This window comes from Mus musculus, chromosome 11 (assembly GCF_000001635.26).
Source record: "Mus musculus strain C57BL/6J chromosome 11, GRCm38.p6 C57BL/6J".
Classification (NCBI taxonomy): Eukaryota; Metazoa; Chordata; class Mammalia; order Rodentia; family Muridae; genus Mus; species Mus musculus.
This window is the reverse complement of record NC_000077.6, coordinates 66,367,978-66,383,008: the sequence shown is the minus strand read 5'-3', so window position 1 is coordinate 66,383,008 and position 15,031 is coordinate 66,367,978. Positions and strand designations below refer to the sequence as shown.

The window sequence follows — 15,031 nt, the reverse complement described above, 5'->3', positions numbered from 1 at the left end:
TATTTAAAATTTTGCCAAATGTCTTTATATTTGTGTAACATTATGCATGGCCATGTGCTCAGACAATATCAAATACTGTATTGCATATTTCAAAACTCCTTCTCTATCACGCCACCCTGTTTTTCTCCAGTTTGCTTTGTATGCTCAGCATTAGAGCTCAGAGCATCCATGTTGACACTTGGAGTGTCACTTTGCTTCCCACTCCTTACATTTCATTTTGCCCTGTTGCAGAACTACATTTGATGACTGCACCATGGTTTATCCCCTTTTTTCTGGATAAGATTTTAGGAGATTGTAGAGCTCCTGTCTGTCTTGATTACAAACAGCGTTGCATTGAACTTGCTTATGCATAGCTCCTCATGACCTCTTGAGGGATGGTCTGGTGTGGACAGCTACACACAAAGTCACTGAGTGTGGCTTCTATGATAGCCATACTCAAATCTGTCAGCCACTGGCACGAGGCTTTTCAAGGCAGCTTTAGCAATTATCCTTCCCCCAGGATTCTAGTCAGAAATCTTGGACATTTATAAGTTTGCCAGTCTACTGGGTGTGAAATGCTGCTTCATTATGGTTTTAATTTGAGTTTCCCTGATTGCTTGTGAGACCGAGCACCACTTTCTGTGTAGTGGCCCATCGGGTTTTCTCCTCTATAAGCTGCCTATTTGGTTTTTGTTTTGTTTTACCAATCTGGCTTGTTTTCCCTTTGATTGCTTTGAAGATGTTGATGATCTCTTGATATTAATATCTGTGTATTTTCTAGCCTTGAATATATATACATATATATATATATATAATATATATATTATGATTGCTTTTGATGTATCATGGTTAAAAGTTTCTCAATAGTTTCTTCTCTGATTTAAAATTCTATACTCATTGCCCTATATTCTCTTCTAAGAACTTTTAGGGTTGATGTAGTATATTTAGGCTTATAGTCCTCTTCAAATTGATTTTTCTGTGTATTTTTATCTATGCATTTAACTGTGGTGGTCTATTTTCCCAACTGTCCTAACTGTTTAACAAAAAACTACACTTTTTTATATTAATTTTACTATTCTCTTTTTCATTATTTCCAGTGAATTTTAAAGTAGGCAAAGGAAAGTAAAACATTTTTATTCTAAAGTATTAACAAATTCTTTAAAAAGGCCTAACACTAACTTTCTGAGGGCTGAGTAATATAGATTGTGTGTATTAACATATTTAACCTTCTCAAAGACCCAGGACATGGGTAACATTATTATGTCTATTTGGCTTGGCTAGATTTGAAATGGGGTGTCAACTGAATTCTAGGTTTAAGCGTGTCTCTGCAAGGATGTTTGTCCCAAGAACAAAGGAGTAGTCCTGACATTTTTTACAAACCAAAACTTTATGTATGTGTTTATATGTGTATGTGAGTACAGGTGCCATGGAGGCCAGAGGAGGGTTCTGGAGGCCCTGGAGCTGAAGGTAGAGGTGCTTGTGAGTGCTGGAAGCACTGGTCCTTTGTGGATGCTTTTAAACCACTCAGCCATCTTTTCAGCCTCTCCAACATTATTAAGAGGGTGGTTTCATTTCCTATAGATTTCACATTTTATGAGGTTAGATTGATCTCTTTTCTTAATTTTAAATGGCATTTGTCTTAGTTATGGTCCCCACTGTTGTGAAGAGACACCATGAACAAGGCAACTCTTATAAAGGACATTTAGTTGGGGCTGACTTACAGTTGCAGAGTTTCAGTTGATTATCATCATGGCAGTAAGCATGGCAGAATCCAGGGAGACATGGTGCTTGAAGAGCCGAGAATTCTGCATCTTCACCCAAAGGAAGCCAGGAGCAAATTGTTTCCAGGCAGCTAGAAGGAGGGTCCCAAAGTCCAACCCCACAGTGACTCGCTTCCTCCAACAAGGCCATACCTACTCCAAGAAGGTTACACCTCCAAATAGTGCTATTCCCTGGGCCAAGCATATTCAAACCACCACAGCATCTTCTGTGAGGCTATATTTAGATATTGATCCCTTCTGATGAATAGCTGGAAGACTTGCTTCTTTCTCTGGATCTAAAGACTGAAATCTTCTATCTGCACAGGAAAACAACAGACAATTAACTTTTAATTATTGCTTCTGAACTGTCCCTTCTGTCCCTCCTCAGGGAGTCTTATTTGAAATGGATTTCGAATCCTAGAGTGTCTGCCGTGTCCTACCACTGTTTATCTCTTTGTCCTTCTCACTTCATGTGCAGCTGCATCTCTCCTTGGACACAACATCACCAGTTTCCCTCCTCATCCAGTCTGTTGTCCAGGAATGTAGCAGGCATCCATACTTGATTAGTTTGTTTCTGTCTCATGACTGCTAATATAACTTCACAGATGCAAAATTTTGTTGAGTCTTTTGCCATTCGGATACAATCCCATTTCCCCCGTCTGTTTCTTAAGGCAACTCTCCTTTACAGGAAGAGGTTTTTCTAGCCTTTTCTTTTCAGAGCCAGGAGCACAACCCAACTGCAATAGCCTAGTCTTGACCTCTCTTCTTTAGTACCTTCCTATTTGGGAACAGCTACCCCTTGGTACTATCTCTGACTTGTGGCTCCTGAAGAGATTTTGGAAGGACGTAGAATTCAGACAGGGAGTCAAGATGGCCTGGGTGGAAACCGAGACAGAACCAAACTTTAGTGTTTTCTAAAGAGCTGTCAATAGTTCCAATGAGGGCATGGTGGTATCACGGAGAATAGATGTCATCTCAGTGGTCTTCCACCCAGTTGTATTCAGCAGATTGTGGCATGCATGCTCTAAAGCCTGGAGCCACTTTGCTCCTAGTGTGGACTGTATGTTTTTTTCTCCTGTGGTGTGGAGACTCTAGAGCTTCTTTGCCAACATACTTGCTTACTTCTACCTACAGCCCTGGCACATTGATGGTTGTTTCTCTAATTCCAGTTTGCTTAGAGAGAAACCTGTTCTTCCTTTTCCTCTGGCCCTGGTAGCTGACAGATAGGCATAGATTGATGGCAGTTTCTACTGGATGGAGAATAAAATGGTTGTTTGAGTGACATACAGTGGAATTAGTGGTACCTGCTCATATCCTTCTCATCAGTCCATCAACTTGGTGCATCATCAGGAAACAGAAGAGATGCCGACTTCTCTCTTCTGATTGGCCACCTGTGTAGGGATTCTCTTTTTAGTAAAAGTCTGTCTTCCCTTGTTTGTGCAGAGGTATTTTACATCATTCTTGTGTCTGGGTCCGACTGAAGACTAACATGTCACTAGTCCCAACAAGATGTGGCTTTTGAGGATTCTGTATCATGTTTCCCCTGGCGTCTGGATGTTGGTCCTGTTGCTGTGACCAGACACCTGCCAGAAACAAATTCAAAGTCAAAGTGTTTGATCTAGCTCAGACTCTAGAGGATTCAGTCCATAGTGGGTAAGGCATGACAGAGTGGATCTGAGCCAGGGAGGAGAGGGCAGTGCAGTTCTGCTTGCTTTCTCCTCTTACCATGTCCAGTATTTTCAGATACTTGCCCTATGGTGTGGAACGACTCACAGTCAGGGTGAGTCTTTCCTGTAACTCAGTTCTCTGTGGACACATCCTCATGGTCACACCCACAGGCATGCCCCATTAATCTTTAGGGTTATTCTACATACAGTCTAGTTGATCGAGAGGATTAATTATCATAGTCAAGAACTTATTAGAACTATAGTAATCAGGGGTAACCTCACACCCAGGAGATTCTGGAGCCCAGTGATGTTCATGCCATCCAGGGGAGTTGGGTGGTTGCTCAAGTTTGAGGACCACTGAGCAAACCAAGGTTGAGGTGGTCACTGTGCTTTCCATGTGAACCGCAGAAGCCAATTCTAGAAAACCACCTTTAGAGATGCCTTTGAGGATCACATAGGAGCTGGGGGTGGGGTTGGTGCATACCTTTATTTCCAGCACTTGGTAGGCCAGTGTGTGAGTTTAGGGACTTTGAGGTCAAAATGGGCTCCATCATGAGACCCTGTGTTAAGACAAACAAAGAAGGATTCTATAGGATAGGTTTCCACATAGCTTTTCAAATTGTTTAACTCAAAATTCTGCAAACTGAATTGACCCCAGAATTCTTCCAACCTCTACCATGCTCCTGGTCCTGCCTCATTAGCTATCAATACCATTTATTCTTTTTCTCCCATTCAGAATTAATTTCCATGAACTTGGATGTTGTCACCTAGAATTCTCCTCCTTGGGTTTCTACTATTTACCTTGGGTTCAGTCTTGGAGCAGAGTCACAGCTGTTCTTCTCAGGCCACTGGGATGCCCTCATTTGGAAAACAGCAGACCTGTGTGGGATGGAGGATGTACTGTTGACTAGCTCTAGGAACGTGGGTTTTTATGAGGTGTTGGAAAAGCCATGTACCCATAATGAAATGAGTGCAGTATTTACAGTCAGGTGGGTAATACAAGTACAAATGTAGGCGTCTCCCAGATTTGCCCTGTTAGCCTCAGTTTTTACACCAATGAAATTGGAGGCGATATTAAAATAATAACAAAATAAATGACTTGTAAGCAGTATCGATTAAAAGGTTAATAAAGTAGTGTATCTAAAAAAATTTTGTGTATTCTATCAAGTCCTATAAAAGGTCATCTGTTGTTATGTCAAAACCCATGCTTGCAGGGAGTCTCCATCTCTCTGCCTGGCCTGCAGATCCAGAAGCGGCTGTTCTCTCTCAGACAGGCAGAGCCCCAGAGCACCAGAGTAATGCTTAGTCCTGAGGGACCTTGTTCTTCTGACAGGTGAGAGTGATTTGTAAACAGCACAGGCTCTGTTTTATGTTCCATCTTCCTTAGTATTGATTTGTTTATCAAAATTTTTATTTATAAGGAGCACAAAAATAAAGCAGCCCAAATTCTGCAGGATGCCTCACAGGTTCTGAATTAATGAGGTCCAAATTTATGAGGGCTCTGGATTGTTTCCTCCTGTCTACGATGGAATAAGGGAACAATTGTGCTTGTTACGGAAGAGAGGGTCCCGGTGCGCCTTTGGTTGGTTGCATGGACCTTTTCCATGCCTCCCTTCTCCTCTTGAGAAAGATGGCTTGTCCAGCTGCTAGCAGCTGTCACACAGCTTGAGATTTGGGCAGAAGACTTCACTTAAGTGCAGGCAGGGCTATGCAGGTATGAATCCTTACTACAGTTCTCCAACAAGAATGTCCCCTGTGAAAAGCTGAAGAGTGAATGACGTAATATGTTTCAGAGCCAATGGACCTCATGCAGGATTCCCATGACTTTGTTAATCCGGAACCAGGAACCCTGATAGAATTGCAAGATCCTAATTTCTATCTCGTGTCTGCTGAATCCATCTATTTAAATTGTTTCCAGTATTCTGATCATGCTCAGGTTTACGAACTGGGATAAGAAGGAAGGGGCTGAGGACAGGGTTTCCTTTCCAGAGGAAGTGTGTCAGGGCCCTGAATATATACAGCACCTGCAGGGGCCCCAGAAAATGGTCAGTGACTTTCCCTGTTCACATAAGTGTTTGACCTTGGGTTGTTTCTATTTGTCTTAAGGAGGGCAGTGGGTGTCAGTACTGGCCAAAGGAGCTGATTTTAAAATACGTCCAATTCACTGGACTCTTTCTGAGTCAGAATGTGTGAAGCTTGTCTGAGCATCTGAACTTTTCAGAATTCCACGTGATTCCAAAGTTACCCTGTGTTGAAGTCTCCAGAACATGTTTTGCTAAGAAAAAACAATTTTGTTTTATTGGCATGAGATGTATTTTTTTCTGGATATTTATTTTTGTATTTATATTAGAGAATTTGGCATTCACTATAGAAAGAAATTACAAAATAATAAATAGCTAAAAAGAGAAATAATTAGCTCTTAAATGACAAAATTTTCTTTCAATCACTTTTCTCTGTGTTTTTTTAATGCACTGGATTGATACTGTTGTTATCATAATTAATATCTCATTTTCAAAAACCTTTTAAATTTATATATTGCAAGTTCAATTTGTAAAACACACGGTGGCAATATGAATGCTTAGTAACTCTACTTCATATCTGTGTGTATATACTGAGGGTGTTTCTTGGTAGAGTTAATTCTTCGCAGTTTACAAGGCCTGTGTTTCAAGCACATCATAGATTCCCATTTGAATGTCAGAAGTCTAATATTAACGTTTTTCTCTCTAAATTTCTTCTTTCATGGTCCTTAACCTGCCCTTGTCTTTTCCTTACCTCAATGCATATGAAGATGTCTGTACCTTGCCAGTTAGAGGATAGAGCTTTATTGCATGAAGTCGAGAAAGGAAAACAGAAAGATGTTGCCAGTGTTTTATAGCCACCATTCCACCTGCCAGCTCAGCTGTTGCTGTGTTTCTTTTTAACTTGCTAGTCTGTGGTCCCACGGGTTGTGTATGATTCATGGATATACATGTGCTTGAGTGCCCACACACACACACACACACACACACACACACACACACACATACATACACACAAACACACAGAGAGAAGAGGCAGAGAGGGAGAGGGAAGAGAAGAGGGAAGGAGGGAGGGAGGGAGAGAGAGGGGGGAGGAGGAGGAGGAGGAGGAGGAGGGGGAGGAGGAGGAGGAAGAGGAGGAGGAAGGGACTACTATTAGGTCCATTTCTTCCTGCTTTAGAAGAGAAGAAAACAAAGGTAAAAAGGAAAAAAAGAAAACCATCTAGTAACTGTAGACAAGATCTTGGGTGTACAGAAAAGCAGCACTCATGGGCCAATCTTTCCAAAGTAGCTGCATATCCTCTGTTTTTAAAACACTTTTGAAGACTTGGTTTCCTATTTTTATGTGTCTAGGTATTTTGCTTACATGTCTTGCCAGTGCACCGCATGTACCCAGAGTCCCAGAAAGGGTGTTGGACTCTCAGAATTAGAGATGTTTGTGAGGTGTGTGGGTGCAGCACTAAGCCATCTTTGCAGTCTCAATCTGTGCGTCCTATTTCAACCTTTTAATGTCTTTTTGTAAGATACTCACCTGAAATTTTACAACTCTGTTATTGTATTTAATGCATCACATCGTCCACACTTGCTAACTTTAAGAAAGGATGGTCGGAAAAAGTCATGGGTCCTCACTTAGCTTGGTTCTCTGTCTGACTTGTTCTTCAGGATGGCACAAATGCAGTCACAAGTAGCTATGCTTTTACAACTGGGATTTTCGTTCTCTTCTTGGGCTTTTAAGATGTGTTGCAGTCATTGCTGGTGATGCTGGTTAGTGTTCATGTGCAATGATAACCACCATGGAGCACAGGCGAAACAGCTGATACTCTCGTGTGCCATGTTGCCAAACTACAATGTTCAGCAATCTTTTTCAACTTTAGATGTTTCAACTTGCCATAAGTTAATCAGGGTACAACTCTACTATAATTCGAAGAACATCTATAAAGCAACATTCTAGTGTACTTAGTGGTCACGCTGAAATGCCACAGTCAAACTGCCTTTTGCCCTTTCTTCTTCTGTTTCCAGTGTAGCATTATCTTTGTCACATAGTTATATGCATATATATATATATCACATATATTATATATATAATGTATATAAGCTGTGTGCATAACATATGTGTATATATGTCTATATATAGCAATATATTCTCAGTAATATATATATGTGTGTATATATTATATTTATTATAATATATATAATATTTTCCTTGACCTTGTGGCTTAGCTGCTGGTTTGAATATAAGCACACCATCATTGTTGGGCAAGATGGAGCTGTGACTGTCTTCTGTGTTGCTTTTGTGAATGCGTCAGGTAATTCTGCCCATCTTCTTGCAGGGCATTATGGGAAGGATGCTTACCGAAGTGGAGGACCAGATCTCCATAACTTCATCTCATCTGGATTTGTCACATTAGGAAGAGGACACACGAAGGGTACAGTGGAAACCATTTTTTACTAAAATACAGAGGTTGCCTAGGGAACCCCAATCTGAAATGTGAAGATGGTGTAGAGTCCTGAGTCTTACCCAGGATCTGGAATAAGTGGGGTGGTTCCATGGCAGCATGCCCTGGGCACAGATATGACCAGGTGGTCACATTTATGACTTTAGAAGGCAAAAGACCTCCAAGACACATCCATCCTGCTCTGTACATGATGGGACACAAAGGATGGTGGCTCCCTGTGGGAAGGGACCACAGGCAGCATGGTGGGAAATGCTACCAATGGATGCAGTATTTGTAAAGTTTGTGTTTGCCTCTGGGCTGTTATTCCCTTCCCTTTCCAAAGTCCTATCTTATACCCAATGTCAATGTTCTGTACTAAGTTTCTAAGCCAGTGTGTATGTGGACAGCTCCGGCTTCCTCGGTGTGTCTCTGTAAAACTCTGTGATGTGGGCACAAAGGTAGAGGTTATTCAGACCTTCAAGCTGCAAGATGAAAGCTAAGCTAGCGTTTCTGCCAAGCTGCTTTACGACCTAGCTGACAGCTTGCAGAGCATCTGCGCAGGGGTATGAAATCCTCCCTGATTCTGTCTTTTGTTTAAATAGTCCTACTAGTGTTGTGAGCATTCTGTCACTGGATCCCTGACTCCTTTGATTACCTTCCTGACACCTGTGTGCTGTTATAGACCAAATGTGAACCCTGTTGTTGGGATGTTCCATTTTTGTCTTCCTCTGAAATATTTGTCTGTTTCAAGTGTGAGTGAACAAGGACTTCACATTTTCTTACCTTCTGTGTTCCTACTTTTTAAATTCCCTGTGATGTGTGTTTATCCTATAGAGAAAACGATAACTGTATCTGTGTATGTATTTTCTGTTGTCTATTTGTGTCTAAATAAAGTTTATTGAGGATACAGGTGGCATTTGTGGCTATTAAGAGTTGCAGCTGTTGCAGAATGGGGGATGGGCTACACAGTTAAACTCAACCGAACTACCCCAGAGACACTTGCACCAACTGAAACATGGATTTAGCACCTACATCTCCACTTAGTGGTAATTACCAATTGCTACAAAACAGAGGCTTTAAAACTCAACATTTTAAAGTAAAACAAACACTTATTATCTCCCATGGTTTCTGGAGGTTGGGGATTTGGGAGCTATGGAATTGGGAGGATCTCTTGGGAGTTTTCAGTGACCATGTTAGGTAGGGCAGGATCTTCTAAAGTATTGACCGCTGTTGGCAGATATAATTTCAAGATGTCAAACTTCCATGGTACTATATTGGCAGGAGGCCTCCGTCTCACCCCATCACACTCTCTGTGATCTACTTGAGTGATTTCATAATGTGTTGGCTGGATATCGTTGGAGTGGTTGATTCACAGAAGAAAAAGACACAAGACACAGTGTCTTTTATGACCAGATGTTTGGTTATACACAGCATGATTTTCACAGTATCTTGTACATGTGAGTTCTTTTCAGAATAGGAGATGGCTATCCAGAGGCAGGAATTATCAGGAAAGTCAGGACATTGAGCACCATTTGGAAGGGTGACTTTCTATTATCTATACCTCATGGAGTGAAGGTGGAAATCTGCTTTTCAAATGTAACCCAACAACTTACCAAGACTTCTCAACTGTGTAGGTTCCTACTCTTATCCCAATCCCTTGAAGATGGTTCAAGCCATAACACCAAGCTGTGAACTCTTTGTATTGAACAGGAAGAAAATAGGAGGCAAAATACAAGGTCTTCTTGTGTTGTACAATTTGCACTTGGGAAGCAAAGTCAGGTCTTGAGTGCATGTAAGAGAACGGCAGTGGAGGAGGGTCTAGAAATGATGTGGGAGGGAGGGAGTTATTCCTGCCATGGATGAGTACTGGGGTCAGGTGAACAGAGAGCAACACCCTAGAAAGGGAAAGGCTTGAAGTAAAAGCTTTCTTGCATATTAGAAACGAGAAGGAAGTGTTTCTGGTCTATGGAGCAGAAGAGCTACAAGGCTGTAGGAGGTGTTGGGATTGTTCCAAGGTTACCTGGGAGATGGAGACATGGTGAGACTATCAGAGCTTGTGCACAGTAAAGATCTTTCTAGATCCCATGAAGGGTTCCTGAATCAATAACTTTCTCTAAGTGATACTTGCCAGAGAAGAGACTGGATGCGATCAACTTTGATGTCTAGTAAGACACATCATGAGGTCCGAGGCAGGAAACATAAGGACGATGCTGAGATTTTCAAGCTGGAAGGCCCACAGCTCTTATGCTAAGTTAATAATCTCAGCAGCAAAGGAAGTTGCTATATGTCTCTCCAGAGCTGTGTTAGGGCTGTGGACATTCTAAAGACTGCACAAATAACATCCAATTTAACTCTGACTCCCTGAGAAGGGAATGAAGCCAGAATTTGGCTTTAAAATTAATAAAATGCATAGATTTTAGCCAACAGTGATTCTGGGCAAATGGCCTAACAATAATAAGAGTATCAGAGAATACATGGTCAATGAGATGAGACGGGGATATTATATTTTAAGAGGGACATTTGAAAAGGCAGTATGGTGGAAACCAATGCCCATAGACCCACCATTTGCTGCATTTGTTTGGGATGGGAGAGAAGAAAACAGAAGTATGAAGTTTTCTATTTGTATTTCTTCATAGCTTTGGGTGATGATCAGGGCCAAGTGACTACTTGTGCTATTGAAAGGCTGGAGGAAGGAGAGATGTTAAGATTGTTTTCAGAGATCCAATTCTACACTTCAGTACTACAGCAACTGAGGAGACATTCACTAAGCACTCTTTTCTATGTCTGAGCTCAATGCTGTCTCCCTGTAGGCCTTCATCAGGCTCATCCACTAGTTTGATCCACATCACTCTGGGGGCATGCTGACATCTCCCACCTGTACATTAGTTAAATGCCATAGTAGTTCTGTTTTCTGTGAGGATTAAAATCAGGTATTTTCTCCTAGAAATAAGAGATGTGTATACATGGGTCTCTGTGAAACCATAGGCTGCCATGCACACGTTGGAATCTCAGTAGATTGTAGCAAGAGACTCCTGAGACATTTGACTGAAGGAATTGAGCTGACATACTTTCACAGGAGCCAGGGGAGTGAGTGGGTTGAACTGTACTAAGGTATTTGAAGGCTGGACTCCAGATAAAGCACTGAGCTCAGAAGGCGTCCTAGTCTCCATGGCAACAGTGAAGCAGGATGAACAGCAAGAAAGAGAGAAGGTTCAACCAGCTTGCCTGAAAATGGCCTGTGTGAAGCTAGTACTACATAGGACCATTCTGTAATGTAGTTTTCTATGAGCGAGGAGTGTATGGGCCCATGGATACAGAGTAGGAGGTACTCTTGGATTTATAACCAAAAGCATCATGACCTTATGCTGCCACCATTTGCTGCCTGATCTGTATACATAGGACAACTTTCATGTATGGTCCATGTGACTGAATACCAAGAATCAGCCATTGGCTGGGAATATCCAGAGTTTTTCAAGGGTATTTCACATGATCCTAGAAAACACACAGGGTATTCTCTAAATCCTGTGGTTAGTAAAGCACATGCCAATCACGTGGTGCTGTTTTATTATAACTGAGTTATCTCACATGATATGTGGTTGTTAAAACTGATGTGTTTCAGTCAAAGGTGCTCCTGAACTAATGGAGAATGCTGCCTTCATGCAGTGAATCCATCTCCTGATATAGCTGCTTTTTAGAAAGAAAAAAAAAAGATAACCAGACAAACAAAACCCACCACAGTACCTTTGAGAGTCTTAGTTGGATTCTTCTGTTTGCAAGCTCGTCCATTTTGCTCAACAGTGGCTACTCTACAAAGCTCTTCATGTGATATAGGCCTGTTAATAATATAATAGAACACAGGGACCCCAATGGAGGAGCTAGAGAAAGTACCCAAGGAGCTAAAGGGGTCTGCAACCCTATAGGTGGAACAACAATATGAACTAACCAGTACCCCTGGAGCTCATGTCTCTAGCTGCATATGTATCAGAAGAGGCCCCTTGGTCTTGCAAACTTTATATGCCTCAGTATAGGGGAATGCCAGGGCCAAAAAATGGGAGTGGAGGGAGGGTCTGGGGGACTTTTGGGATAGCATTTGAAATGTAAATGAAAAAAATACCTAATTAAAAAAAATAAATAAAAGAATATCCCCTACCCTGTAGAAAACGCAAAGAATGCCGACACTCAACTGGCCAGAACTCTGTCCTTATCTAGAGCAGTGCCAGTGCAATTTAACCATGGGGGGCTATGTGAAGATCATGGATTCCTACATACATTTCCTTAGCCACTCAAAGCCCACCTGTGGGTTAATACAACCCTGTTGGCCTCTGTAGCACCTACTTGAGGAAATGGGCTACTGTGCATGGAAGAAGTCAGATTACAAGCTGGCCAAGGAAATAGATCTCACCCCTCCTTGGCTCAAGTCATTCTGAGAACCGATTGGGTTGAAATGACGCATTACCTGAAACCCTGGCGTGATATCTGAGCTGAACTCTATCCCTCACTGGTTTGATGAATGGTGTCCTTGAAACTTAATCTACTTTCTGAGTCCTGGGACACACATGTCCCTGGATAATGCTTATTTGCAGACTTCCATCATTGGCCCATGTGGCTATCTGGGCCAGGCTTGTAAAATATTCTGTCGGAAATAAAGGCTAGTGGAGGAAGTAGGCTAAGCATCAGGATGTACTGCAAAGGCTCCCTGCTTCAGGAAATGTCAATTCTCCCCTCTAAGTGTGGATACCTGTTTTAAAAGCAGAACAACTTGGATACTACTAGATCCCTCATGGTCTCCAGTAGTGGGATATGAGAGAAGGCTGTGGCAACTTTGGAATGATGAGTTCACTCCTTATTTTACAATGCCTTTCATTCTAACCACTTCCTCTGAGATGGGAGGGAGGCTTGCACAAAGCCTGTTATACCTTGGAGTGCAGTGCTGTCCTCAGGTCTCTTTGGGAGAGACGAGAGCATCAGGTTCTTCAGGTTTTTTGTTTGTTTGTTTGTTTGTTTGTTTTTTCTGGATGCTTGCTCTACCAACCGTTGGCCTGTTAGCCTTCTATTTTCTTGCTAGCTATGTTTATGCTCTCTTTCCCTGAGCCTTGGCTTGGAGAATAGGTTTGTGGCAGATATTCTATCTGCGTAGCACTGACCTTGGTGCTGACTGGTCATCCAAGTTGGGAATCTCCCCTGCCATGAGCTAGTCTTGGCAGTTGCCTCCCTTGTCCTCTGCCATGTCACAACAGCCAAGCAGTGAGACTACATCCAAGTCACTGAGGTCTGTGGCCAGGAGAGGGTTTCCTTTCTACAAACAGTTGTCTGAATTTCACGGGTGGCCTAAAAGTGGGACACATGTTCCCAGAGCCTCACCTCATGAACCGTAGTCATGTTATCCTGGAGCTTGTTCCCTACACATGCTAATAGCATGGAGAAATAAATAAGCTCCAGGCCTTTCTGCCTAGAGCTATGGCCTCCAGGATTTGTCATGTTTCCTTCTAAATACTAATATAAACTCCCCTCATTATGTGATCAATGATTTTTTTAAAGAATAGCAGAAAGAAGAGTGTCACTAGAGGAATACATGCTTAAGCCTGTCTCCACTCCTGTGTGGCTTGGACTTCTATGACATCTATTGGTAAGATAACATCACGACGCCACCCACTGATATGGGTGATATGGGCTGATATGAAGACTGAAGAAGAAACATGTGCACCAGCATGCTAAGGACTCAAGGAAGGTTAGCCTTCTATGCTCCCCTGTCATGGTGCTGTAGAGTAACACAAGGCACCCAGCAGGGCATCTCTGGAGCTAGCGAGGAGGGCAGGCTCTCGGGCTCTAGTTCAGGCTGACAGGGAAACATTGTTTTCAGAAGATTGCAGATCATTCACATACACACGAAGACTTAAGGAACACCAACACAAAGCAATTTCCCTTTTAAAATCCTGAGTAAATTCTCCCGAGGGATATGAAGGTCACATCCATTTCTGAGATTTGTCTGTCATACCATGTGCATCAGAAGCCAGATTCCCTAGCTGGGAAGGAAGACAATTGAAAAATGAGGAGTACTTGAACTGGGACTGGGGATACAGAGCTATTTCCTAGTATTATAACACCTTATCCTAGATAGGAGGTAAAAAAAAAAAATGGAACCAAGACATGGGCCTATTTTGTTTATATTTATCTATAAGTTGAATAAAATGATCAAAAACACTATCAGCCTTTGAGAAATTTGATAATATCTAGCATGTAAGAAGAAAGTTCTGTGCAGGAGATCCCAAAAAGAACACAGGGTGTTAAAGAAAGGAAACCTGGCCGCTACCTGAAGTATCCCAAGTGGCCTTCTGTAGGACACCAGAGCTGAGATGGTCACTGTAGGACAGAAAGGGGGCTAGCTAAGGGTTGGATGGAACATACATTTCTGGCACATGAGCACCCACAGAGCTATGGATGTGGAGATGGCAGTGAGTTGAGAGTTTAGGACATTATTAGGGGCAGAGCAGGAAAGTGGCCAGAGCAGAGAACACCTGCAGGGAGAGCACAGGAATCGGAGCTAGAAAGATAGGCTGAAAGCCAAGTCCCAAATCATTCCAGGCACAAAGTTTAGGTTGAGTTAAGAAATTTCCTGGGTGTTTGGAAGAACAGAGATGGGGTGATGGGGGAGGGTGCTGAGTAGACATTTAAGGAACTGAAATTTACTGGGAGTTTGGAAGAATAGAGATGGGGCGATGGGGGAGGGTGCTGAGTGGACATTAAGGAACTGTTGGATGGGACTAGGAATTCTCCTGTGCGGTTGCATGGCAAAGTGACTCTGGGTAACAGTATTGTGCTTCCATCTTGAATGAACTGAAGGAAGGGTATTTGAATATTTAAAGGTACAAATATGATAACCACATTGTGACCATTGTACCTCATAAACATATTTGTGTGTTTTCATGTATCAATTAAGAACTTACTTAATATAAAATATTCTAGATACCACTTCCCTGTCATCCCTCTTCCTTTTTACTCTTAAACCAAATTATAAAGCAACACAATCACTCCAAAGGGGCCTCTATTGTCAGGTAACTCCTCCCTGAGCAGATGTGGACATAGCAGTGACATGCAACTCCCTTGGTCTCTTCCTAGGAAGTGCTCTCTTTTGCATGAATCTATCCTGCAGCAGCTCAGGCAGCAGAATGCTA

General features: G+C 42.2%; 1 protein-coding gene across 3 annotated transcripts in view; it reads left to right on the top strand.

Moving 5' to 3' along the window:
* Positions 1 to 15,031, top strand: part of Shisa6 (shisa family member 6) — a 316,260-nt gene that overhangs the window by 144,976 nt on the left and 156,253 nt on the right. For 2 of the 3 annotated variants that reach the window (XM_030246098.1, XM_006533619.4), the window contains exon 4: positions 7,755 to 7,850. The exons of the other annotated variant lie outside the window; for it this stretch is intronic. In XM_030246098.1, coding sequence (XP_030101958.1) covers positions 7,755 to 7,850 — 96 coding nt within the window. The remainder of the gene's footprint in view (positions 1 to 7,754; positions 7,851 to 15,031) is intronic. 3 annotated transcript variants of the gene reach the window in all.